The sequence below is a fragment of the Colobus angolensis genome, unplaced genomic scaffold, assembly GCF_000951035.1.
Source record: "Colobus angolensis palliatus isolate OR3802 unplaced genomic scaffold, Cang.pa_1.0 Scaffold158, whole genome shotgun sequence".
Classification (NCBI taxonomy): Eukaryota; Metazoa; Chordata; class Mammalia; order Primates; family Cercopithecidae; genus Colobus; species Colobus angolensis.
Genome location: NW_012114688.1, coordinates 9246544 through 9271746, shown reverse-complemented (window position 1 = coordinate 9271746; position 25203 = coordinate 9246544). Strand labels below are relative to the sequence as shown.

Genomic DNA, 25203 nt, shown 5'->3' with positions numbered 1-25203 from the left:
CCAGGATGGTCTCGATCTCCTGACCTCGTGATCCGCCTGTCTCGGCCTCCCAAAGTGCTGGGATTACAGGCTTGAGCCACCGCGCCCAGCCTGATATATTACAAAGATACATACACATATGTTATTTTTATATATAGATGGAAACATACTATATATTTTGTTCTGAGACTTACTTTTTTTCACTTAACCCTATGTCTTGAATGTCTTGTCACATAAGCACACTTCTCTTTTCTTCATATTCACCTAATCTGTTATTCTTATATTGCCACAGTATTGTATAACTGCACATTTTCTTTAAATAGTTCTTTAAAACCTATTTTAAAGAACTCATAGTTTTGTTGTATTGTTCATCTTCCACAAAGGAACAAAATTTGAGGATTGTGAAAGCTAGGCAATATAGAGTCAGGGAATATAAAGCACAAGACATTAACAGGTAAAACAGAACAAAGACCATGTATAATATTCAGAATGATGCGGAAGGATTAATGCTATCAAAAATCTGAGGCTAAGTAAATTATAACAGTTGGGCGGCTAATGTTTTCTAAATACAAATACTCATGGAAATGATTCAATAAATTTGTTAATATTTTAAATAATATATTTAAAAGTCAAAAATATTCTTTAAATTTTTGTATGAATAACAATTTCTAAGAAAATTTCACATAAAATCACAAAATATGCACACATATATATTTTACTTAGATCCCTGACTAGAATTGTAGGTAGAAATGAAAGAGGGCTGAGATAATGTGTAAACGACCATGTCTCACATTTGTATGGTACTTAATCATTTTTCAGTTAGGATAAAAGCTGTGATTATGTTAAAGAATAACCTATGTTACGAATAAATCTGTGGGCTAAAAATCACATACAATTAATAATGTTTTATAGACTCTAAGCTAACACAATTTAATTTGAATTGTTTTTACTTGAGATCATAGTAGCGGTGGATAAATGAGTAAAGTAAAGCCACTGGCTTCATACCTTTTAGGCTGATTGCATAAAATGATATTTTCCTTCTCACTGTTTTATAGTATGTTGTATTTAATTGGACTTTGTCCAGTCCATCAACAAATCAGATGAATTGAATAAAAGATATACAGTACACAGTGAAGCAGAAAGTAGAAGATTATAATTGCTAGCTACAATGAGACAGTGTTCTTGGGTGTTAATCCAGTATTACAGGGCATGGTCTTATTTTAATATGTTTATTTTTCTGTTACGTTCAGCTTAAGCTGTCATGCATTGTGACACCATCTTGGCACTACGTTCTAATAGTGGAATAACTCAAATACATTTATTTGTAAAGTTAATTTAATTTATACATCATAAATATAGATGAAATAAAGAGTAGTATATTTAATGCAAATTATAATGTAAAATGCATATGGGAGTAAGCATTTTTTTATTTTTGTATGTGAGTCAGGAAAAGTCATAGTGCTTGACCAGGCAATTTGAACTTAAATAATAGTATAACTAAAATGAAATGCAATTTTGTTATCAGGCAGGCAGGATAAAATGGTCCTGATGAAAGAACAAGAAAGTCAAGTGTTATGAGTTGAGGTCTAAATACAATTTCTGAATGACCTGTGGAAGCATGTAGTTGTTCTAATAGACCTCTTCAGTCAATAAATATTTGCTGAGGATCTGCTTTATGCCACACACTGTTCTCACTGTGGACACGACAGTCCCTTTCCACATGAATTTTATATTCTAGGAGGGAGATATGCCTGCCAAGTGAAAAATAAGCATGTGATGGGGTATCTGGGCTAAGTGATAGAAGGAAAATAAAAGCAGTGTAAGGGGATAATAGAGTGATGGTTTGAGGAAGGGGTGGTATTTTCGGGATGGCCTCTCTAATGATCAGACATCTGAATGTTTGAATGAAGTACAGAGGGAGGCCACTCTGTCATCTACAGAAAGACCACAGGGAACAAGGAGTCCCGCAAGTGCAACAGTCCCAAGTTGGGAGCATAGTTACTGAATGAAGGATTTGGAAAGGAGGCCAGTGTGACAGAGTCTAGTAAACAAGTGAGAGAGTAGCACAAGATGAGGTCAGAGGAAGAAGCTCATAGGTCATGGGAAGGAATTTATTCTGAGTTAGGAAATCTTTCCTCTAGAAAGATGTGAGCCCAAAATGGCATGATCTGAATGTTTTGAAAAGATTATTCTGGCTACTATATGGAGGCTAAACTTTAGCGTTCTCTGCAACTGTCTTTGAACAGCTATGGTCTTCGGTTTGTAATTAATCCTGGTATTTTGTGGGCCATGTGTCAATGTCAAAGATGACACAAGAACATCTTCACTGTGTGGGTAGATGATGTTAGTCGTGAATTTTGTCATGGTGAGTTGTTGGGAAGATAATCAACTGGCTACACAAAAATGATGAAAGCACAGGGATGCTTTTCAAGGTCACCAGGAACTTGGAATAAGCTTGGGCATATCTTTATGGTGTTTTTATGGGCTTCTTACATTCTTAAAATACAGATGAAAATTCTTGATAAAACAGTCTTCTGATATTCAGTTGCTCAGGATTCTTAACATGTTTTAAGATGGGATCAATTTGTTTTGTTTAAAACAGCATAGGAGAGAGAATGAATTAGATGTCATTGAGAATACACGATAGGGAATGTAAAAGATGTAATGTATAACAAATTAGAGCATTTATGTTTGACATTTGGGAACCTGGAAGAAAGAACCGATAACGAAGATTCAAGTAAGTATGAAATAAAATAACTAGTATTTTTGTTTCATGACTTAAGCCATTTATTAAAGTTATATGTATTAGTGGTTCTACTTCTCCTTACCTTTCTATTGCCCAAACCCCTCAGATACTATTGGCTAGAAAATATGTAGCACAGTTGACCTGCTTATCTGTGGTTTCAGTTACTCATGGTTTACCTCAGTCTGAAAATAGGTGAGTACAGTACAATAAGACAGACAGAGAGAGAGAGGAGTAGAGAGAGAGAGAGAGAAAGTGAGAGAGAGAGAGAGACTACATCAACATACCTTTTATTATAGTATATTGTTATAACTTTCTATTTTATTATTATTGTCATTAATCCCCTATATGCTTAATTTATAAATTAAACTTTATTGTAAGGATGCATGCATAGAGAAAAGCATAGTATATATAGAGTTTGATACTATCTACTGTTTCAAGCATCTGCTGGGGTTGTGAATTGTGTACCCTGTAGATAAGGGGACTCCTGTACTGTAAAAACAAACAAACAAACAAAACCCCTGAAGCCCCAAGATATACAGTACATTGAAGTTCTTGTATGATTTCTTGAACTTTCCTTCTTATTCCTCTGCATATTTTTCTTTTCATCTGTTCTGGCCGACAATGACATCTAAAACTTTACCATGGAGAACAGGCAATTACAGGACAGAAATACTGTGGCTTTGTTCTGCCCCTTTTACATTGTTTTAAAGGAGAAAAATGGCCTAGAGGATGTGTAAAATTGTAGGAGGGTCAGGGGAGAACAGAGAAAGAAATAAACAAAATAAGCACAGAATTACAAAAAAAAAAAAAAAATTAGAAAAGAGAAAATGCTAACTTGCAACTATGTTAGACCTGAAAAATTACAACTTTCATCATCGACATTCTAAACATTTTTTGTTAAATCAAAGTTTATGTTAAAGAATACCTGAAAAATTCCAAATTATTCATTTAAACCACATAAATAATGCTTCAAAATGATCATAAGAATGTTTTTTATTTAGTAAATATTTAATAATTCAATTTGCATCTTGACTAGTAGATATTAAAGTGTCAACTTTTACATCCCACCTGTGATGGCCTGAATTTTAATATGTGATTTGATTTGTTTCCACAAAAGCAGCTGAATTATTGCAGTGAATTTCTAAGTTTCTACATTAATATAGCAGCAAGTGATATGAAGGCTATAAATCGACTTTTAAGGAGAATGTTAAGTAGAAACACTGTGAAATTTACTTCATTTGGTAATATGAATTTAAGTACCTGATTTCTTTCTCCCTGTTCTATTTTAAATGAGGAAGAAAGTATAAAAATAGCAGTTGAAACGTTTCACAAAGTTTAAAAAGTGTTTTTGCATCTAAGGAAGGTACCATCCAAATGTCATAAAATGCAAGGAATTTACTACATGAGCAAATTAGAGAAAGACATCAGGAGCTATCTTGTGTTTGTTTCCCACGAGAAAGAGGAGTGTCCTCATAGAAGTTAAAAAAAAAATCATCCTAGACTTAAAGGATCAGAAGAGGCTGGAAGCAGGGGTGAGCTGTGAGGACGCAGAAAGCCGGTATGCTGGCCTCTAACTGTTCAGTGTTCTTCACTGTTGCCACCCCACCCCAGGAAAGTTTGTGAGGCAACACCAACAAAAAGTCAGCTGCACTGATGGGTAGAGGGTCTTCTCCCCTGAATTCATAGAGGCACTTCCCTAACAAAGAAGATGGCAATGTCAAGAGTAGATGTCTAACCAAACCTGGAAGCTCTTGCAACCGTAGAAAAGTAACGCAGTGAATTACATTTCTGCTAAGAAGGTTCAAAGCCCCTCTTTCCTTTCCTTTCTCCTTTAGCTCTTGGGTCACTGAATTGGAATTGGAAACTGCTTCAGCTTAACATTTGTGAGGAAGATCTGCATCCCAGTGGGATTTAAGAGCATTCAAGAAGCTAACCACTCTCTTAATGGAAAATACAAAATGAATAACTCTCATTTGTATTTAAACATAAACATCAGTCCTTTTCCTAATACATAAGGACATAAAAAAAATGATTAATGTGATTTAGAAGGTTGGTCTGTCACGTAACTATTATTCTCCATGTGCCTTTTTTTATAGCAGCACAGAGCAGAATTTGTTGAATCCACATTACATGATAACAGTGTAATAAAACTATAAATTATTTACAAAATATAATTAACTCTCACCAGAAAAATTGAAAATTTAAAAGCAGTACTCTAAATAATTCTTGGATCTAAGAGAAAAAAACGATTCATTGGATAATTAATTAATTGCAATTATTAGTGCCAACAAGTGGTATTTGTAAGGTGACCAATTTCTAACTATAGCCTCAAACTACCAACCCACTGAAACTATAACAACAACAACAACAACAAAAGTAATAAACCACAATGGAGAAGTACTCATAAACAGACTTTAAGAAACTTATAAGAAGGAAGAAGCTAACATATGGACAATAAGAAAAACATGCTATTCCACACAAAGAGGATGGAAGAGAACTATGATAAATGGGAAATCACTCCCACTATTTGAATAGAAGGCTAAATATAAAGATGATGATAATTTTTGCCAGATTAAATCCAAATTTGGTGTAGAATGTCTGTAAATCCTAACAATAATAGTTTGGGATTTGAAAACAATTCATTAATTTGGAAGAAATAGTACTGAGTAATGTGAGATTCTTTGCAATAGCAGCAGCAATAACAGCAATAACACACGACTATACAGGAAAACAAACTCTGGAGGAAATATTTGCAAGATGGATATGCAAAAAATTTATGTTTGTATGGACATAAAGATGGCAACAATAGATATTGGGGACTACCAGGTGGGGGAAAGTGAAAGGGGACCGTGGGTTGAAAAACTACTTACTGGGTATTATGTACACTGCATGGTGATGGGATCATTTGCACACCAAATCTCAGTGACATGTAATTTACTCATGTAAGAAACCTGCATATGTACCTCCTGAATCTAAAATAAAAGCTGGAAAAAATGATTGATGTTTGTAATACATAAAAAGTTCTTACAAATCAATAAAAAGGCAAACATCATAACAGAAGAATGTACATTATATAGCAGGAAATACACAAAAGGAAAGTTTGCTGCTAATATTGAAAGCTCTATCCTTGCCACTACTTTTCAATTACTAAAATATCAAATAAAGAAAGAATTGGTGGAAATTGTGAAAATAGTGCAGGCACATAGGCCTTTCAGTCATTATTGACGACATTGTTCATCCCACCTCCTTTTTAAAAGAATATTTAGAAATATGTATAAAAAACTCCTAAAAATTCATAGCAATTCCCATTCCAGGAATGTGTCCTAAGGGAATAGTCAAAAATATGTGTAAAAATGATTATCAGTAGTGTTTAAAATAGCTTTATAATCACAATATAATAGAAATAGCTCAATATTTAACAATAGACATTGATGAACCGAAATTTAGTAAGACTTTATTAGAATGTTTTATGTGTTCACTGAAGAGTCTTTTAAATTTAATGATATGGGAAAATAGTCACAATACATTTCTAAATTAATAAAGTTGGATATTAAGTGCTACCTTTAGTAAGAATTTAGTAAAAAATACTTGGAAATCTATTAAAATTTTAACTAGTAGCCTTCTCTGAGTAGTGAAACTATGATAATTATTTTCTTCTTTGTATCCTTTAATTTTTTCAAGCTTTGGATAATTTATCTAAATACCATCTCCATATTTAGGGAAAATACAATACATATTAAAATATATTTGTTTTTATACTAAAAAGCTGACATTGTAATATAAGAATATTTTGATATTTTAAAAAATACCTTAAAGTATCATTATATCATTTGAGTGAAAAAAAAAGCTTATTCTCTAAGAAATTTTCTATGTGTGACAATTCCATTTTGCAACTACTGCTGTGAGAACTGACAATCACCTTTGCCTCTAGTGGTCACCTTTATCCATAGGTAAAAGACAGGAGCCTTAGGGGATGAAGGGCTAAATAGAGAGAGGCAACAAAGTGATGTGTAGCATTGCTGAAATGGGAGTCTCAGCATGCACAGTCCTCTTTTACTATGGGTGGAAAACAGTTGGGGTTAGACACCAGCCAAGTTCTTGCTTTTAAGTTTCAGTTTCAGAAGAACATCTGAGAAAAAAATGACCAAGTGAAGCCTTTTCTGGTTTCACACCTAGTAAGTCCTTGATACTTAGGCCAGCATTCCACTCATACTGAACTCAAAATAGGCAACACCTAACTATACAGGCTCTCATCTACTTCCAAAAGCTAATCCTCCAGGGGCAAGCCAGCAGACGTGGGAAAATGGTGATAACATCCCTGAGACAGAGGGACTACAAGCTTCACTATCATTTCTGAATGAGTTTTAATTTTCAGAAGACGTTAGTATCGTTTGGCTTCTTATAGTAGTCTTTTGGTTCAGTAGCTGCTAATTGCATAATTATTGTTTATTATTAATATTGTACACTATATTTTTATACCCTGTGGACTACTTGGACAAAACTTTGATGTCTTAGCACTGATGGAATAAAGCTTCATGTAATTGCCAAATAAATTTATATGTAAAACCTAAAACATTGCTTATTTGAACTCTCTAGATATACAGTATTCACATTATACTGGAAGGAAGGAAAGGAAGGAAGGAAAGAAGGAAGGAAAAAGGGAGAAAAGGGAGAAAAGGAAAGAAAGGAAGAAAGGAAAGGATGATATTTAACTCATATGTATTATGTTTATCAAGTTTCTAAAATGAAAACTTGATAGCAAATCCAACTATTACATCATTGTCATGAGTCAATATCATCTCTAAACTCTTACTGTAAAAAACTTTTGTATTGGATAAATGAGGAAAACTGATATTCAAATATTTTTAAAAGAGAATATATTTGAACTATATTATTCCCCTTCTTCATTTCTGTTTGTTCTCTTAACATTGTTAAGTCACAATTTTCCCTTCAAAACCGATTTGAGGCAGGTATTCCACTATTTGTTTCCAAATACAGAGGACTCAGTAAGTAATTACCCCTTAGTAGTTCACCCTAAAAGAAGCAAGAAACTGCATTCTAGTTCTGTTTTCTCAAAGTAAAGTCGTTGTATCCACTGTAACAGAATATCAGGGGAGGATGAAGGAAGGAAGGAAGGAAAGGAAAGAAGGAAAGAAGGAAGGAAGGAAGGAAGGAAGGAAGGAAGGAAGGAAGGAAGGAAGGAAGGAAGGAAAGGAACAAAGGATAAAAGGGAGGAAAAGGGAGAAAAGGAAAGAAAGGAAGAAAGGAAAGGAAAGAAATTAGTTAGTTTCAGAAATACCATGTTCTTATCCCAGAAGACAGATCTAAGTCTAGTGTTATTTGAAATAACCTGTTAACAAGGAGGTGATATAATGGTAATGTCAGGGATTTATGGGATTTATGATATGGGTCATCAGATGATAAGCAAGGGTTGTAGAAAGGGAATTGTCAGAAACTCAAGACAAACTTAATTGACCTTACACTTTGACCTAGAATCATACCACATTGGGTGATGACACTTAGAAATGCCCATTATCATCATCATCATCATCGCTGGTATTTATACTTGCTAGTAAGTGGAAGATGAAGATGCTCTCTCTATATTATTTCGTTTAATCCTCTCAAGAACTATTGAGTAGATAACTCTTTTTGACAGATGGGTAAACCAAGGCATTGGCTTAGGCCAAAGCAAATGTGATATGGTTAGTATGTAATATGAGAATTGAATGTAGGTCTCTGTGATCCTTAAGTCTATGCTAGTAACCAACTACAGATAACACGAATTTCTACAATAGCTTTTACTGTCAAATTTATAGGAATTGTGTAATAGCTTTTTTGCTTCTGTCCACATGGAGTGAATATTGGGGTCAAATCACTAAAATCTACTAATGGATGAAATGCTCGTAGTGTAGTCAGCTCTAGTAGTTTTAGTAATTTTAAAAAACAGTGATGATTGGTGTCATAAAAGCCATGGCACATATTCCTAGAAGGGAAAATGCAACTAAACTGCTTTTTTCAATCATTTCATTGCATGTTCATTTGGCAAATCTATCACTGCTCACGGCTACTCGCTCTCTCCTTTTTTAATGCAAGTATTTCTCTGCATGGATTTCTTTACTTCATGATCTTCTCTTGTGTATTGTATTTTCTTTTTGAAATCATAGCTCGGGAGTTGTTTATGCTTCAGAGATTTTTAAAACAAGGTTACATTTTAATGTAAATGCATTTAAATTGAACCACTTGTTTAAATGATGTGAAATGGCTCAACAATGTTCCCATGACCTGTTTTTATACCTTTTGATATTTTATGTGACATCCAATAAGCTGGAGAGATAATAGCAGAAGTCTTGGCATCGGACTACCACTGCCACTATGATGCTGAGTCTGGTGTCAGCAGTGAAGATGAGGGTGGGAAGCCACCGAGGAAGCTGGAGGTTGACACAAGTGGTGGTAAGGGCACATCATTACCTAGGAACGACCTTCAGAAATCCTCTGCAAAAAATCGCCTGTTTCCACCCTTTTTATTCTTGTTTCTTCCTTCTGCCACCTTTTTTTTTTTTCTTTTCAACTAATGAATAGCATGGCCAGAAGTAGTTGACAGGCCCTAAGGGGAGCTTTACAACTAACATCAAGTAAAAATTTGTTATTCTTTTTTGAATATATTGATGTCTAGGATTAAATAAAAGAATGTTAGATTATACAATATCGGTAGGAATTTTCACATCAGTCTTATGTCAATAGCCTGCCTCCCAGACAATTGAACAGCTAGGTGAATTTGCCTTAACTGATCCAACTGGAGAGATGGAGAACGATAGTACATTTCACAGTGATTCATTTGAACTTTTCTTTTCTTTTCTTTTTTTTAACTAGGAAAGGATTCATTTCCATTAGCCTATGACCTGGCTCTTGGTGGTAAGTATTCCATCTGCAAGGGTTCCAATTAGAGTGATTCAATAGACCATGACTCACATAAATCTGGTCAAACTTCCCATGTTCTTGAAATCACTAGGCTTTCTGGTATTTATTGAATGACTTTTAAAATATGCCCTGATTTGAATATATTTATGTGTATGGGAGCAGGGAAATATATTCATTTATTCATCATATGGTCACTTTATCCCACCTTCAATTTTAGTAATTGTCATCAAGCATTGTGAGGCATTTGAGATTTTACCCTTCTTTCAAGCAATAACTTAGCCAGCCACAGTTTTATGGATCATGGCAGAAGACATAAGACACCTGGGTCAGAGAAAAAGGACTTTATTGCTCATAGCAAATAGCAGTAGCCAGAGTACCTGTATTTATGCTGGTTCCCTGAGCTCCAAATCTCCCTTGGCAACATGAAGAGGAGCAGGTAACACTTGATTGTGCAGTGGGCTGAGTTACAGCAGAGGGACCCTGAGCTTAGAGAACCCACATCTTTTATAGTAGGCATTCAACTAGAGGAATTCAGGTGCACCTTCCCAAATATTTATTCTTCAATGCAGAGATACTGGTTATTATTGGTCAAATTGAATTCAAGTAAAAAAATCTAATTATTTGTAAGCAATGAAAGGTGTGTGCAAGGAAGACTATTAGGGCTTTCTTTATGTCAGGAACTGTGCTAAGCATTTTGCATAAATTATCTCATTTACTGTCAAAGGATTCTGTGAGTACAGCATTGCTATTCCCATTTCATGGATAAGAAAATAAAAGATTAGAGAGGTGTTATTTCCCAAGTTTGTACAATTAGTAAATGACAGAGCTGGCGTTTTTTACCCAGGTTAGTCTGACTTCCAAGTACACACTCATTCCACTAAATCAAATTGCCACTGTTTGTGAATATTACTTGTTCTTTCATATTAAATATTTTTTCAAAAGCCCATGGGGTTACCATCAAAAAACATGTCATGTTTTTATACTAATATTTCTTAGAAAAGCTTCAATTACTCTTTCTCTCTTGCTTGAGGAATGTCATGTCTGGCTCTCTTATAGTGTGTGTGTGTGTGTATGTGTGTGTGTTCATACAATATCTCAGCTGCATGCCATTAGCACTTTCTCTCCTAGAATTTAGGCATAGTATATTACTACATGGTGGCTAGGCAATTTTATTTCCCTGTTTCCCTGAATGTTCCTTAATTAATCCATAAATTTAGAAACCAGATTAGAAAAACAGAGGACTTTTTTTTATATACTTTCATGCAGGAATTTGAATAGTAGCAGATACACTATTAAAGAGACTTGACACCCATTATTGTTTCCTATTGTTTCAATTTAATTTTGTTTCAAATCTGGTAATAATCTGTAATGAAATAAAATGGACCGTATTCTCTCAGGTGAATTGGCTACATGTTCTGTGAACCAATATCTGATTCTACATATCGCTTTGGAAGATTTTAGGTAAAAGTTAGGAAATAACTGCTGTGATAAGCAGAGGATGACCTGTAAAGTCAACCTCAGCCCTATTGATAGGCCTGAAATTTTTATTTTACTCCTTTGAAAGGAGACATCACAAATTACCTTCCAAACACATTTTAAGGGAAATGTAATCAGCTATTATTGCTTTACCTCAAAATGGTTTATCATAATAGCTGGCAAGAGACCGAGGAAACACAACAAATGGTAAGCATCTTTTGTGTTAGAAGAGGTAATGAAATGATAAGACAGTCTTGGATGGGGTATAAAGTAGAGAAGTGAGTAAGATAAGGACTTCAGGCTTCTGGTAGATTGTTGCTGATGATGTTGGGGGTAAGATGGCTAGCCAAGAAGGCAAGCAAGTAAAAAACAAATGAGGAACATCATACTTGCCTACTTTACAAGTTTTTTTTTTTTTAAGTTAGAGTTTGACGTCTTGGTATGTTAACTAATTTTATAAAATCTAGTCTAGTTTTTTTTTTTTTAATAAATGAAAAAGAAGATTAAATTGATATAAATTATTAAGATTACCTTTTCAAAGCTTCTAGCTCCCTAAGTCCTATTCTGCAGTTGGGAAGTTGAAATGCTTTAGGTGTTTGGCATAACATGCCTTTCTTTACTTATTTTGCTTGCAACATATATATAACTTTATTTAATAATAAAAAATCCACTTGTTGCTATTAAAAAACATATCAAACCTATATTTATTGAACTATGAACTATGATAGCTTGTGCACCCAGGTTTGCCAGGAAATTATGGGTGAAAACTTGTACTTCAAGAGGAGTATTTAGGCTGAAAACTGTCCCAGTCTACAAAGTCCTGTCTTGCTTTGTGATCCTGTTTTGCCAAAGGCAAATTAGCTTCTGAACACAGGTGAAAGGTAATGCAAATTGGTGTCTTTAGTAAAGTCTTACCTTGAGCTACAAAGGTAAGACTTTTTACTAAAGACACCAATTTGTGATGACTAAATCTAGATATAGTAGCTTATCATCTGGGAGTGAGAATCATCAGTTCACACTGTATAATGATTGTGTTGCTAAAGGCCCATGTGAGTTCCAGAAAACATAGGCAGAAGAGAGACATATTATGCTGCTGCAGAAAATAATGATTTCAGGGCCAGATGCAGTGGCTCACACCTGTAATCCCAACACTTTGGGAGTTTGAGACCCAAGAGTTGAAACCAGCCAGGGCAACATGGACAGACCCTATCTCTACTAACAAAACAAAACAAAACAAAACAAAACAAAACAAAACAAATCAAAACAAAAAAAGTAGCCTGGCATAGTGGCCTGCACGTATGGTCCCAGCTACTCAAGGGGCTGAGGCAGGAGGATTTTTGAGACCAGGAAATCGAGACTGAAATGGGTCATGTTCACACCGCTGCCCTCCAGCCTGGGTGACACAGAGAGACCCTGCTTGAAAAAAAAAAAAAAAAGAAAGAAAGAAAGAAAAAGAGACAAATAAAATAATAATTTATTTGAAGATTAAATACTCACTATTTTTCTTATTGCATAATTTTTCCATTCCACTTATTATTATTTCTAAGAAAGGAATCTTGTTTGTATGTGAGAGAGAGAAAGAGGAAGCCAAGAGAAAGAGTGAGGTGGAGATTTTATTGATTCCAAGACATGGGGACATGATAATTTTTTTGCTTATTGTTGCTTATGTTAAACATCTCTGATGTTCAGCTTTTCTTTAATATCAATGTGTTCCTTAAATTTGAAGACATTTCTTTTCATAGTGAAAAACCATTATTAAGTCATAGTGCATGTTATAGTCAGCATCCTAGAATCAATGGAAAATTGTTTTATATATAATACAATGGCCTTGTGATATCACATATAAATATCTCACACTGTAAATAAGTGTTATATAAGATTATAGTGTCTCATCCCTTGTTCACTTGGATTAAAGTAATCTTGATTTCTAACCTCATTTTTATAGCACCAAGAATGAATTTAGTGGTGGATGAAACAGCAGCAATGAACTCAAACAAGGAATCCCAGCAATTGGCCCAAGAAACATATACACTGGAGAAGAAAGGAGCAAAGGAGGAAGATGAAGGGCCCCAGCACAGAGATGCTGACATAGTACAGGGAAAAGGGGAGGCAGCCCTGTGGGGAGAAGCAGGAGTTGTTCAGGAGGCTCCCTTGAAGGCATGGAAGCCAACAGCAGAGCAGTCAGAGTTGGCAGAAGAGTTTACAGAAAAAGGGGAGATCCCTCCAGGCATAGAAAGGTGGGCAGAGGCAGCAGCAGAAGCAGAAGGGGCCAGAAGGGTGGGTGAAGCATGCTCAGACCCCACAGGACAAGCAGCAGCCAAAGATTCTGTGGGTCTGAATAAAGATAAGGCTCCTGAAAAGCAGGCCTTGATGTTCACAGTGCTTGAGACAGACAAGGCAGCTTCTGAAGGGGAACAGGGTTTGAAGAAGGCAGTGCTTGCAAATAAAGCAGCAACTCTGAACTTGGAGGATCTTCAGGAGGCAGCAGTCCTAAGAGAGGCAGCGACATTGGAGGAGGGAGAGGCTGAGGGTGGGGTGGCTGTGAATGATGTGGGGGAAAGTGAAGAGGAAGCATCCATAGACCTAGAGGACACGGGACCCATGGAGGACACAGCACCAAAGAGAGAGGATTGTTATGAAGAGGCAATTCTTGGGGGAGAGGAACCAGCCAAAGAGAGAAAGGAGGTTATGAGAACAGAAACAGCCTTGAGCCCCTTTACAGGAGAGGCAGAGGCAAGCCGGAGGCAGGTTTCGGAGGGCAGCCCGGAAGACCTTTGCAAGGAAGATGTGGAAGGGGAACAGATGGTGACTGAGGCAGAATCTAATAGGGAAGATGACAGGAAAGAAATTTTACCCAAGGAATTAGATGTAGCAAGAGAGCGAAAGAAAGCTGAGAGGCCAAAAACACCTCTGAGGAAAACTGACTCTGAGAGAGAAGAGGTGACAAGGGTAAATGCACTCAAGGATGAAGACGCTTTTAAAGAAGAGCAAAATCTTAACGCAGAAGAGGGGAAAACAGAGACAGAAGTAAGATCTGAGGAAGAGACAAAAGCCCCCCCAAATGAAATGGGATCTGATGCTGAGAACAAAGCACCTGTGGAGGCATCTGAGTTGTCTGACAATCCAGGGCTTCTAGGAGAAGATTCACTAAAAGACACAGTGGTTCCCATATTTGAAGCAACGCCTGGATTTGAAAAGTCGCTGGAAAACATAACAGCTTTGAGGAAAGAAGGAGGAAGAGAAAGACTGAGCGAAGCCAGAGACACAAAGCACAAAGACAGAGAAGAGCTGTCGAGCAGGGAGAATACGGCTCTGGAACAGAGGCCCCGCCAGGATGCAGAGGGGCCCTTAGCAGCTCCTGAAGGTGAGCCAGCAGGAAAGGTGCAGGCCCCTGAGGGGTTGATCCCAGCCACAGGCCAGGCAGACGAGCTGGCAGCCAAAGATCACGACTCCAGCGCAGGACTGGAGGGGAGGGCTGAAGGACAAGGAGGAGCAGAAGTCATGCTAAGGACCCAGGAAGCTGTTCCTGAGGAAGATCCCATGACCGCAGAAAAGTTCAGGCAGGAAGCGATGGGTGAGGACCCTGAGAAGGAAGAGGACAAAGAGTGCACTCTGGGGACAGAAGCGATGTGGGACAGGAAGTCAGAAGGGGACGGGGCCATGGAAGGCAGAGGAAACACAGAAAAGAATGAGGGCATGGGAGGAGGAAAGGTTGTGGCTGAGGAAGATCTACATGGAGGTACGGGAACGGCAGAAACAGCCGCAGAGGAGAGGGAGGTGTTGGCAGGTTCGGAGACAGCCGAGGAGAAAACAATAGCAAATAAAGCCTCCCCCTTTTCAGATGTTGATGAGGAAGAAACCTGGCACCAAAAGGATGAGTTAGTAGGAAAAACAGCAGCTTCAGGGAGGGTGGTGGTAGAGGAATTAGCACGGAGTGGGGAGGAAGTGCCAGCAGTAGAGGAGATGACAGTGACATGTACAACAGAGACTGGGGTGGGCACTCCAGGAGTCCTGGAAGGGAAGACCTCAGGGCTAGGACAGGAGCAAGAAGGAGGGTCAGAGGGCCAGGAGGCAGCCACTGGGAGTGGCGATGGGAGGCAGGAGTTGGGAGCAGCTGAAAAATTTCGATTAGGATTATCACGGGAGGGAGAGAGGGAAGTGAGTCCAGAGAGTCTACAGATGATGGCAGCACTTCCTGTGAAGGCTGATTTCACTGCAACCCAAGAGAAGCAACAGCATATGGTGCAAGGAGAAAGCGAGACTACAGATGTTTCTCCCCAAAACATGCAGGCCTAAGAGACTTGCTGGCAGACGGTGAGTTTAAGCCTGATGTGTTTGAATTAAATAGCAGCCCTGCGGTGGGTCTCCTCCCCTTGGGGCTGGCTTGTCCCTTTATTGGTGTTTGTGCACACATAAACACACAGGCTTCAATTCTGTGCCACCTAGCCCTGAGCCTGTCAGGAAAGGGGCTGGAAAAGATGAAGGAGGGGCCAAAGCACACACAGGACCCACTGCTCTTCCCGGTGTGACAAGTCATACTCAGTCTTTGCAAGGCAGCTCCCTCTAGTAGTGAGATCTGTGTCTCCCGGATAGGACCCCAAAGAGAAAATACAGAGGAGAATGTGCCACAAAGGACAGACCATAAAAGTAAAGAATCAAACTCTATTTCACAATTCATTTCCACCTTAGTGTTTTAAAGGATGAAATGAAGGTTGTTTGTAATCATTTGCCTTTAAGTGGGCCCTATGCTTTCATTTCTGCAGTTTTGCAAAGTTTAATACATTTCATTTTTACATATGTAAAATACAAGCATTCTATATTTAATATTTTAAGTATATAAAATATTTTACATTCTGTATGTAAAATATTTAAATATATCAATCTTGAAGAGTGGAACTAAAGACTAAAATTATTTTTTTGCATATTCTGCTGTTTCCTTAATGCCCTCACATTCTTAGTGTCCAGTTTCTACTATTGTGAGTGATTTTATCCTGGTACTATTATCCTTTTTATTGTTTTTCAGAATAATTTAAAGATGTCTTCTGGAAGATGTAAAGAGTGGAGAAAGATTCACCCAAGCATCTCACCAGGATTCTTGATTTTTTCTCTCTCTTCTTTTTAGTTGCTGGTTGCGCTTGTCTGAGATGATTCCCAATCTGACAGCCCTGGTCAGTAGCTCAGTAAGCACCTTGAGAATGGCTCAAGTAGATCTGTAGGACCCTTATTAGGAGCAGTGGTTCCTCAGAGAGAAACTTGTGAGGCTGTTACACATTCTACACACCTAACATTTTCAAATGAAAATGATAATTTTCAAATGTTTGACTTTTACCAAAGATCACTGAAGGCCCAGTTTGTAATGTTAGGGGTTTGTTTAAAGTCGTTTTTATTTTACAATACAGAGCCCCAGTCAATTGCACAATCTCAATTTCATACATGGGACTTTTACTTAAAATCTGTGGTTTGGGGCTTTAATGGATTGGCCTGCGAAAATGAGCTCTAAAGGTCCTCCCATGCACACTCAAAACTAAAATTGCTCCAAATCTCTAAGTTCTTCCAGCAAAAGATTTCTTGGCATGTATATTCACTTATACTTAGAAATAGTCATTCTTTTAATTTATGCCAGAATAACAAAGTGAAAATCTTATTTCAAAATGCTCTTTGTTTTTTTTTTGTGTGTGTGTGTTTCTGTAGTTCTGCTTTCTGGGGTAGACTAGTAAAGTGGTAGCTTCCAGCATTTTGTCCCTGGGGCCTTATTTATAGGGCCACTCAGATTTAAATAAAAGTAGTAAGTAATTTAGCTAAGTGGAATAAATATAATAATTATAGCAGTAGGCATAGCACATCAGCATTATACCAACATTCTAGACTCTTTAGTTGATGTCATTAAATGGAAAAGAAACTTGGATTAAATGGGTGTACTGTTCACCTTCCCAAGTTCTGTTATTTCAAACCTGTGAACTAACCTTGCAGTTCATTATAAATCAGCAGTTGAAATTGCATTCTAAATTACTCCCTGATATTATTTTCTAGTTGTGTATCAGCCTGCCTCCTAGGGGTTTTCAGTTCCTTGAATACATAACCAGTGCCCCAGAGCGCATGTATTTATCTACCATTTCTCTATGTGAGAAGGTAAAAAAAATTTCCTTAAGCAGTGATTTTCCAGCCAGAATATACATTAGATTTTCCTGGGACACTTTTATAAATGACTCAACCCTTTTCCCCACCCCAGAGATTCAGATTTAATTCGTTTTAGATGGATCTATGCATCAGTATATATATTTTTAACTTTTCACTTGATTCTTCTATGTAGCCAAGGTTGAGAACCACTGCTCTAAATCATCATATAATCCATGCTGGCCACACTACACTGAAGGTCCCTAGGGACCAGTCATATTATCATAATAAGTATTTTCCATTTTAATGTGTAATGGAGTCATTCAATGATCAAAAATACACTGGGCCAGATAGTAGACTGGTCCCTTGATCAGAAGGATCAGCACACCAGCATTACCTGGAAATTGTTCCCAGCCTCTGTCTCCTACCTACTAAATTAGAAACTCTTGGTTGGGTCCAGTAACTCATAGCTTAACAAGCCCTCCAGGTAATACTGATGTACACTGATGTCTGAAAACTGCTGTCATGGACTATTGATTGTATTGAGGATTAGTCTCATTTGGAAAGCCAACTACAGAGGCATTTTGAACTTTCTTTCTTTGCCTGTCTATGTCTATCTTTTCCTGTCTTCTCATTTATCTGTCTCTTTCTCTAGTAAATGGCACTCAATATAAAAGTGGTGAAGTCAATCTTAAACTTATTTTTATTATGATTTTATGGATACATGCACGAAGTCCCTCTGCCCTACTCCCTATTAAAGGATATTACTCACTGCACGTCATAAATCTCCATCATCTGTCTTAAAGCTTTACGAGTAGATTTTAACTACATTATATTCAAGTTCATTTATTACTGAGCTGTATTACTGTGGAGCTCTAACAGTATTTGTTTCCTGATTTCAACCTCAATGCTACAGAGCACTTTGAATACATCGCACCTTATGGGAAAGATAGTAAACTTATTAATCCCTTTGAAAAATTAGTTTTGTACAATGTGCTAAGTGGTAATTGCTTTGGATTACTTTTATATTTAACATACTCCATCAAAACATCCCATAACATAATTCTACAATCTGCATGTGAATTTGACTGTGAAATTCAGTATTGTGATATTTTGAATAAGTTAATTCTTTCTCTGCAAATGCTATGTTGATAAAATTACTTGTATGTTCACCTGAAATGATTTGTTTCCTGTTTCTTGATTATTAAAACATAAATCAATCATACATTTACAGATACATGTGAATGGTTCTTTGTAAATAAGACTCAACTTTTAAAATCTCTGTGTTCTTCCCTTACAATATTTGAACTCCACGGAGCAGAGAAAAAAGGACTAGTTTCACTGGGCTGTATTTTTGAGTACAGTATATGAAGTATTTATACTGACTGTCTACACTCATATGTGTCTTTCACACACATGAGATAATGTCAGGGAGAAAAATTATTATCGCCTATCAACAGTTTATAGGTAACTGAGCAAAAGCTCAATAAAGTTAAATGGCTTGTCTAAAAATCAGTCAATCTCAGATCATCTGACACAAAATTTGGACTTTTTCTTATCATATACACTACTTCTAAGAAGAGGTATCTTAAATAGATACTAAGATATTATATGTGAACATCTACATGTTTTTGTTTACTTGTAGAAGGGAAAAATTTAAACTTCCCCAATATATCCTCTATCAGTGAGAAGGGAGTTATATTTCCAGCTAATGTCAATCAAAGAACAAAGGAGATTATTAAAATAGTTCAAAAGAAAAATAGGCAATCAAAGGAAATGTAGATAGAATTAGGTTTTCTGCTTGAACTTCTTGAGTTAAGCCTTTTCTAAGAGTGTTGTAAATTTTAAGTACAGTTGAGTTCCTTAATCCTTCTAAGATCAGTAATTTTGCCAGAATTATTGCCTTTGGAAAAATGATTGTTTGAGAAAAGAAAAGAAAGCCTTAAGGAAGATTCATCTAGTAAGTGAAATATTCCAACAGACTCAAGGACAGCCCAGAAGAGGCCGCTTCTGACCTTGGGTAATATTTCCTCTCTGTTTTCTGTACCATTTGATTATGTCATTTAAAAAATAAGTTCCTGACACCATGGCCAGCAGCAAGAGGTACAAAAGAACAAGGAATAAATACAGCTGGAATTCTTTAAAAGTTGCTCTCAAACTCACCCCTCTTTTTTTCCCTTTGCTTTTTTGTTCTTTATGCTAATAGCATGCCCTGTGACAGGGAAACTAAGCTCTTCAAAATAACTGGAAACTAAATCTGTAAGATAAAATGCTGAAATTTGAGAATGCACATGCCTTTTGTAATTTTTTCCAGAAGGCTCAAGCTATTTAATAATCTGTGGGACTCAACAGTGTTTTGGAATGTTGAAATACCCTCGTTTTTAATTAGGGAAAATGCAGTACACAGAAGATTCTTGGGACAGAGAAGCTGGTATCTAAGTCTTGCTGCTTTGTCATATGTTTCCTGGTCTTTATTAAATATCTATTTATAATTAAATATTATATTAGGGACCCATAAATTATGCGAGAAATCTCACAGTTGTTCAGGAAATTGGTGCTAATGAGACACAGAGACTTTCAAACTGGTGTAAATGTACCTCCCTGGGAAGATGAAGCTTTTCATGGGATTCACTGGCAAGGCTAGTTTGCAGATGCTTAACCTCCATATGCACTTTATCTTAAAATGGACTTGAGAACTAGCCTGCAGTCAATGTTTCTGTCAGACTCCCATGTCTTTTCACAATAGAGGGCAACTCTTCATTCACTTACCAAGTTTACTGTGATGCAATGACCCCTAGAAAGACACAAATCAGACAAAGGAACAATGTGAAATATGGCACAAGGGAAGGGCTTTCCTTCCTGGAAATGACTGGGTAACAAATCTTTCTGCAAATCGGGTGGTTTTCAACTCTTTGTTTACAACAAAATTAAATGAGGATGTGATTGAATTGCCAACTGATAAATCATTGAAATATTTTTGGTATATTATCAGCTTGTAAATTTTGCAGAATCAGAAGGAGTTCGGAGCATTGTTATACAATATAACAAAGTGACTTCCATTCCCATCCACTTATTTATGTGACATGCATAATTACTATATTTTTATGTCTATGAAAATGAAACCAAAAGTGGAATAGAACTGATGTTGAACACTGTTATTTCAGCAGTAAATAATATTTGTTCACAGACATACAAACAAATTAAAAATAGAAATCACTATCTTAGATGCATTCTTACTTTTACTTTTTATGTGTAATATTTGCCAAAATTTATAGTATGAATGTTGTTTTGATCAAATGTGTATTACTAATAATTGCAATGATAGCTCAGTCCAGGCAAGATTTAACACATAGAGTCTTACGGTCACAAGAAATTTTTTAAATTAAAATTTAATTTACGTAATAATTTAATGGCAGATAATTATGACAGGGTGAGAAGTAAAAGACTTTTAAGTATAAAAATATACTGAAGTGGCATACAAATCTGTGGGCAAAGTGGAATGGAAATGTAAGTTTAAGAAAATAAAAAACATGAGACTTTCTAACACTAAAGAAGAGCTTAGTCACGTACTTTTGAAAATGGATGTCTTAGGTCAGGTTCCCCCAAAACACTCTGGGTTAGAGGTTCGTGTGCAGAAGGTTTATTGGGCCATGCCCTGGAAACAACACTGTGGAGAACTGAAAAAGCAGAAATGGGTCAAGATACAAGATAGATAGAGACGTAGTGCCACAGAGGTGCAACTCCACAAAGGGGAGCTCTCAAGGTGGGATGGTCAAATGCAGATGAGAGACCAGGCCTCTAAGTCCCCACAATAGGACAGTCGCTTGATGTTGGCTTCCTACTCAGGAGCAAGCATAATCTTGGACTGGGTGGTCCCTTCAGTCAAAAGCAATTCCTGTGGAGAAACTCAGATAGCATACCCTACCCCAGGCTGCTGGAGGCCAATCGTGTCCACTGTGAAGAGATTATCAGGGTGGCACTCCACTGCATCCATGACATGGATAAAGGTGATACGGAATTGCTATGGCATTTTCATTTCTTTGGATACACTTAGAAAAGAGATACAACCATTTCATCTTAAAATGTCTTGTTTTATAAAATGATAGAAGTTACATCTGTAACTACTTAAATATATAAAAATGTTTACATGTCAATATAAAAATATATGAAGGGATATTGTTTTTCAAAACCCTTTCAGAGGTATGTGAACAGAAATATTGGCAGTCCACTAGCGTAAAGGACAAGATGAATAGCTGAGGGCCATGTTTCTCGCGGCCTGGCAGTCATCCAGAGTCAGTAGCCAAAATTTTGATTAATGTACGAAATTTGTTTTGTCTACATACTATTAAAGTGATGTCTGCCAGTAAAATAAATGAGTGGGTCATCCAGCTTGGTGTTGCTACAAGGAAGAAGAGTCCTAGCATAACATCTAGCTGTTTCTAGGAAAGAAAGTGTGCCCCTCTAGTGTGTCTGAGTACACCATCAGGGCACGATATGGTTTAGTTCTATGTCCCCACCCAAATCTCCTCTCTAATTGTAATCCCCACATGTTGAAGGTGGGGCTTGGTGGGAGGTTATTGGATCATGGGAGTGGTTTCTAATGGTTGAGCACCATTGCCCTAATGCTGTCTCGCAATGAGTTTTCATGAGATCTGATAGTTTAAAAGTGTGTGGCAGCTTCCCCCTTGCTTTCTCTCTCTCCTGCCACCATGTAAGATGTGCCTTGCTTCCTCTTCACCTTCTGTCATGATTGTACATTTCCTGAGGCTTCCCCAGTCATGCAGAACTTTGAGTCAATTAAACCTCGTCTCCTTATAAATTACCCAGTCTCAGGTAGTTGTTTATAGCAGTGTGTAAAAGGACTAATACAAGGCAGTTAACAGTTGTATTCAAACAAAATCTCACTACTAATGAACAGGAATTAGCTAACTTTTCCTGTAAAGAACCAGGTGGTAAATATTCAATCTTTTAGGCTTTGTGGGATATAAAGTTGCAAATATTCAATCCTGTCATTTTAGGATGAAAGGTGCCATAGACAATACTTACAAGAATTGGAATTGGTATGGGTATAGGTGTGTTCCAATAAAACTTTATTTACAAAGATAGGCAAAGTGTCAGATTTGGCCTGAGGACTGTGCTCTGCAGACCTCTTCTAAAGTGCTTTCAACTTAATAAATAGTTCTGTAACTATGAAGAGTAATCTTCACTCTGCCACAGAAATTTTAATTTTCAAAATGCGCCTTAAACACAAATATTTGGAAACAACTAGAGTAAGGAACCAATGACCTTTAATCATTCAGGGGAATGGATGATTTATTAGAATTTGCCTCTCCTTTTAAGATTATTATTTTAAAAGTTTCATTTTAGTCAGGTTTTCAATCCTTCCTTTCCATTCCCATCTTCTCTGTTATATCTGTTAGAATGCAAATGTGAGATGTTGTGAAGAAGGGAAAAATAACTTCAGAATTCTGACAATTACATTTCATGTTAACACAGGCTGATTTGTCCTTCAATAGAACAGTATTTGCCCCATGAGAGAAGAGATGTGATCTGTTCTGGTCCACGTGCAATCCCCTGTGCGAAGAACAGTGTCTGGCACACAGTGCATGCTCAATAAATATATGGAAATGAATGAATACCTGAAATAACATCCAGACTAGGGGAACGTTGTTATATGCTGTTCTAAACATTTTTAAGGCCAGATTTGAGTGATGCTGATAGGATGCATAGAGTATCTGAGTTTGTTGATTGAAGAGAAAAACTAATAATTTTCATAATACATTACAGTTGGTAGGGACATTAGATATCACACACTCTACCTGTTCCCCTTTATGTATCAGATTGAGAAAGCAGAGGCCCAGAGGGTCTGAGGAGTGGGTTATACATTGATTAGGGACAAAAACAGAACTGAAACTTCTATCTTTAGTCTAGAGCTTGTTTCACTTCAAAATGTTGTTTCTCATTAGTCAGATTTTCTTTTCAGAGATGCAGAATCCTAATTTCTAATCAAATTTACTCTAAAACTCAGTGTTTTTTGTTTGTTTGTTTGTTTGCTTTTTGTTTTTTTTTTAGAACAGCTAATTTAGTTCTTGCTTTGCAAACATGGAAATCCAAGTTTTCAAATGCAGTATAAGGCGAAACATTTTGGTTGTCTGGATCTTAGAGGTCACTAAAGTTAGTCATTGCCCTTTTATAATCCCCACTGAGACTGTCAAGGTCAGTTAGAGGGAGACAGTAGTTATTTAGCACACATACATACACACACCTGTCACTCACGCACACACACACACACACACACACCCGTCATTAACTTAAAGAAAAGAAAATCTCTGAGAATGAATGGAAACTCCTCCCATTGAATTGATCATAATGTTAATGACTCCCTACTTAGCACTGAACTCTCCAGTAAAATTCAACAAATTACAAACCTATCTAAGCACACACAAATTCGCTTAACAAACTCAAATCTAAATTCCTGCATATTAACGATATCAGTTGTATTATCAGAATTTTCCTGAAGAGATTTTTTTAAATTTCTGGGGGTAGAAGTTGGGCATAAGAACAACAACAACAAAAATCTTCCCAGGTGATTGATATGTGCAGCTAAGCTTTCTGACCACTAATCTCAAGTTTGAATAGCTACTATGATTAAAAAGTAAACCTAAATGTTATTTCACAAGCCAATTTAAATCGTTATAACACACCTTAACCCATTATGCTTTTACTATTGTACTCTTTTTAGTTTTCCTCTTTTTCTCCTTTACTCTTTAAACCTCAGAATGCTATGAGGAAGGTACTATTAGCCCATTTTACAGATGATAAAATTGAGGCACAGAAAAGTGAAACAACATATTCAACACACAGAGCAAGGAAGTATCACAGCTGATATTCAGATCGGGCAAAGTGGCTCCCTCTGCAACAGGAATTCTCGAAGTTTGGTCTGTGTAAGACTGAAGGATTTAGTAGGATAGAATTTGCTGGGCCTTATCCCTAGAATTTCTGATTCAATAGGGCTGCAAACCACCTGTAGTTCTGTATTTCTAACAAGTTTCCATGTAATGTTGATGTTGCTACGACAGGGACCAGATTTTGAGAAACTAGAATTCAAATTGTGTTGGTAATATGGATGTAATCTAGAGTTTGAGAACGACTAGTCAGTGGTTCTGAGCCTAGGCTGCACATGGAGTCCCATGGGAAGCTTTAAAAATCCTGATCCCCATTCACCCCAGACAATTTGAATCTCTGGGGTAACACCAGGCCATCAATACTTTGTAAAGCTCTCTGTGCAGCCATGATAAAGAACCACTGCTTTAGAGTACACTGTATTAGCCACAACATTCTATCCCGTCCTCCACATCACTGAAATTCATCTCTAATACATAATACTGCTACAATTACAACGTTTCCAATGCACAGTCCTACTGCAATTACAAGATCCATGGTGGGATCATTGTTCTGTCATCCAAGACACAGTATTTGAGTTGTACACTATTACTCTGTAAGATGCCAATATCCTTCCATTTACCACTGAGGCCTCTTCTGGAGTAGAATATTTCTCCCATAATAGATTCTATTGGTTTTCAGGACTTCACCACCTTTCGCAAACCATAAGATCCATGAAGCTGAGTCCTGGTGGACGTGGGGCTGATGTTGCCTCTGGACAGCCATGGCATGTTAAGTGCTGTGTCTAAGTAGAGAGCCCATGTTCGTGGCAATCACTAGCCCATGTGACCCCTGACGCTTAATGTAAGATAACTGTGCACCCCCATCCACCCAAGTCAAGGTGCCTTCTCTAAACTGAGTGCCTCTAACCTCCACGCTTGTCCAGTCCACCCCTGAAAAACATCTGCCTCAGCTGATCCAAAAGTGGTTGGGAAGGGTCAAATCACAGTGTGTATTTATCTTATCTCCCAAAATTCCTCTCCAAGGGAAATCATGGTATAATAAACAAGAATAGTTTTGAGAAAAAT

The 25203-nt window shown here is 37.0% G+C and overlaps 1 protein-coding gene across 1 annotated transcript in view; it reads left to right on the top strand.

The window, feature by feature from the left end:
• The window catches only part of ERICH3 (glutamate-rich 3), a 119229-nt gene extending 100759 nt beyond the window's left edge, over positions 1-18470 (top strand). The window contains exons 13-15 of the mRNA XM_011936922.1: positions 9596-9637; positions 13065-15433; positions 16143-18470. Coding sequence (XP_011792312.1) covers positions 9596-9637; positions 13065-15415 — 2393 coding nt within the window. The 3' untranslated portion in view covers positions 15416-15433; positions 16143-18470. The remainder of the gene's footprint in view (positions 1-9595; positions 9638-13064; positions 15434-16142) is intronic.
• Positions 18471-25203: the final 6733 nt, after the last annotated feature.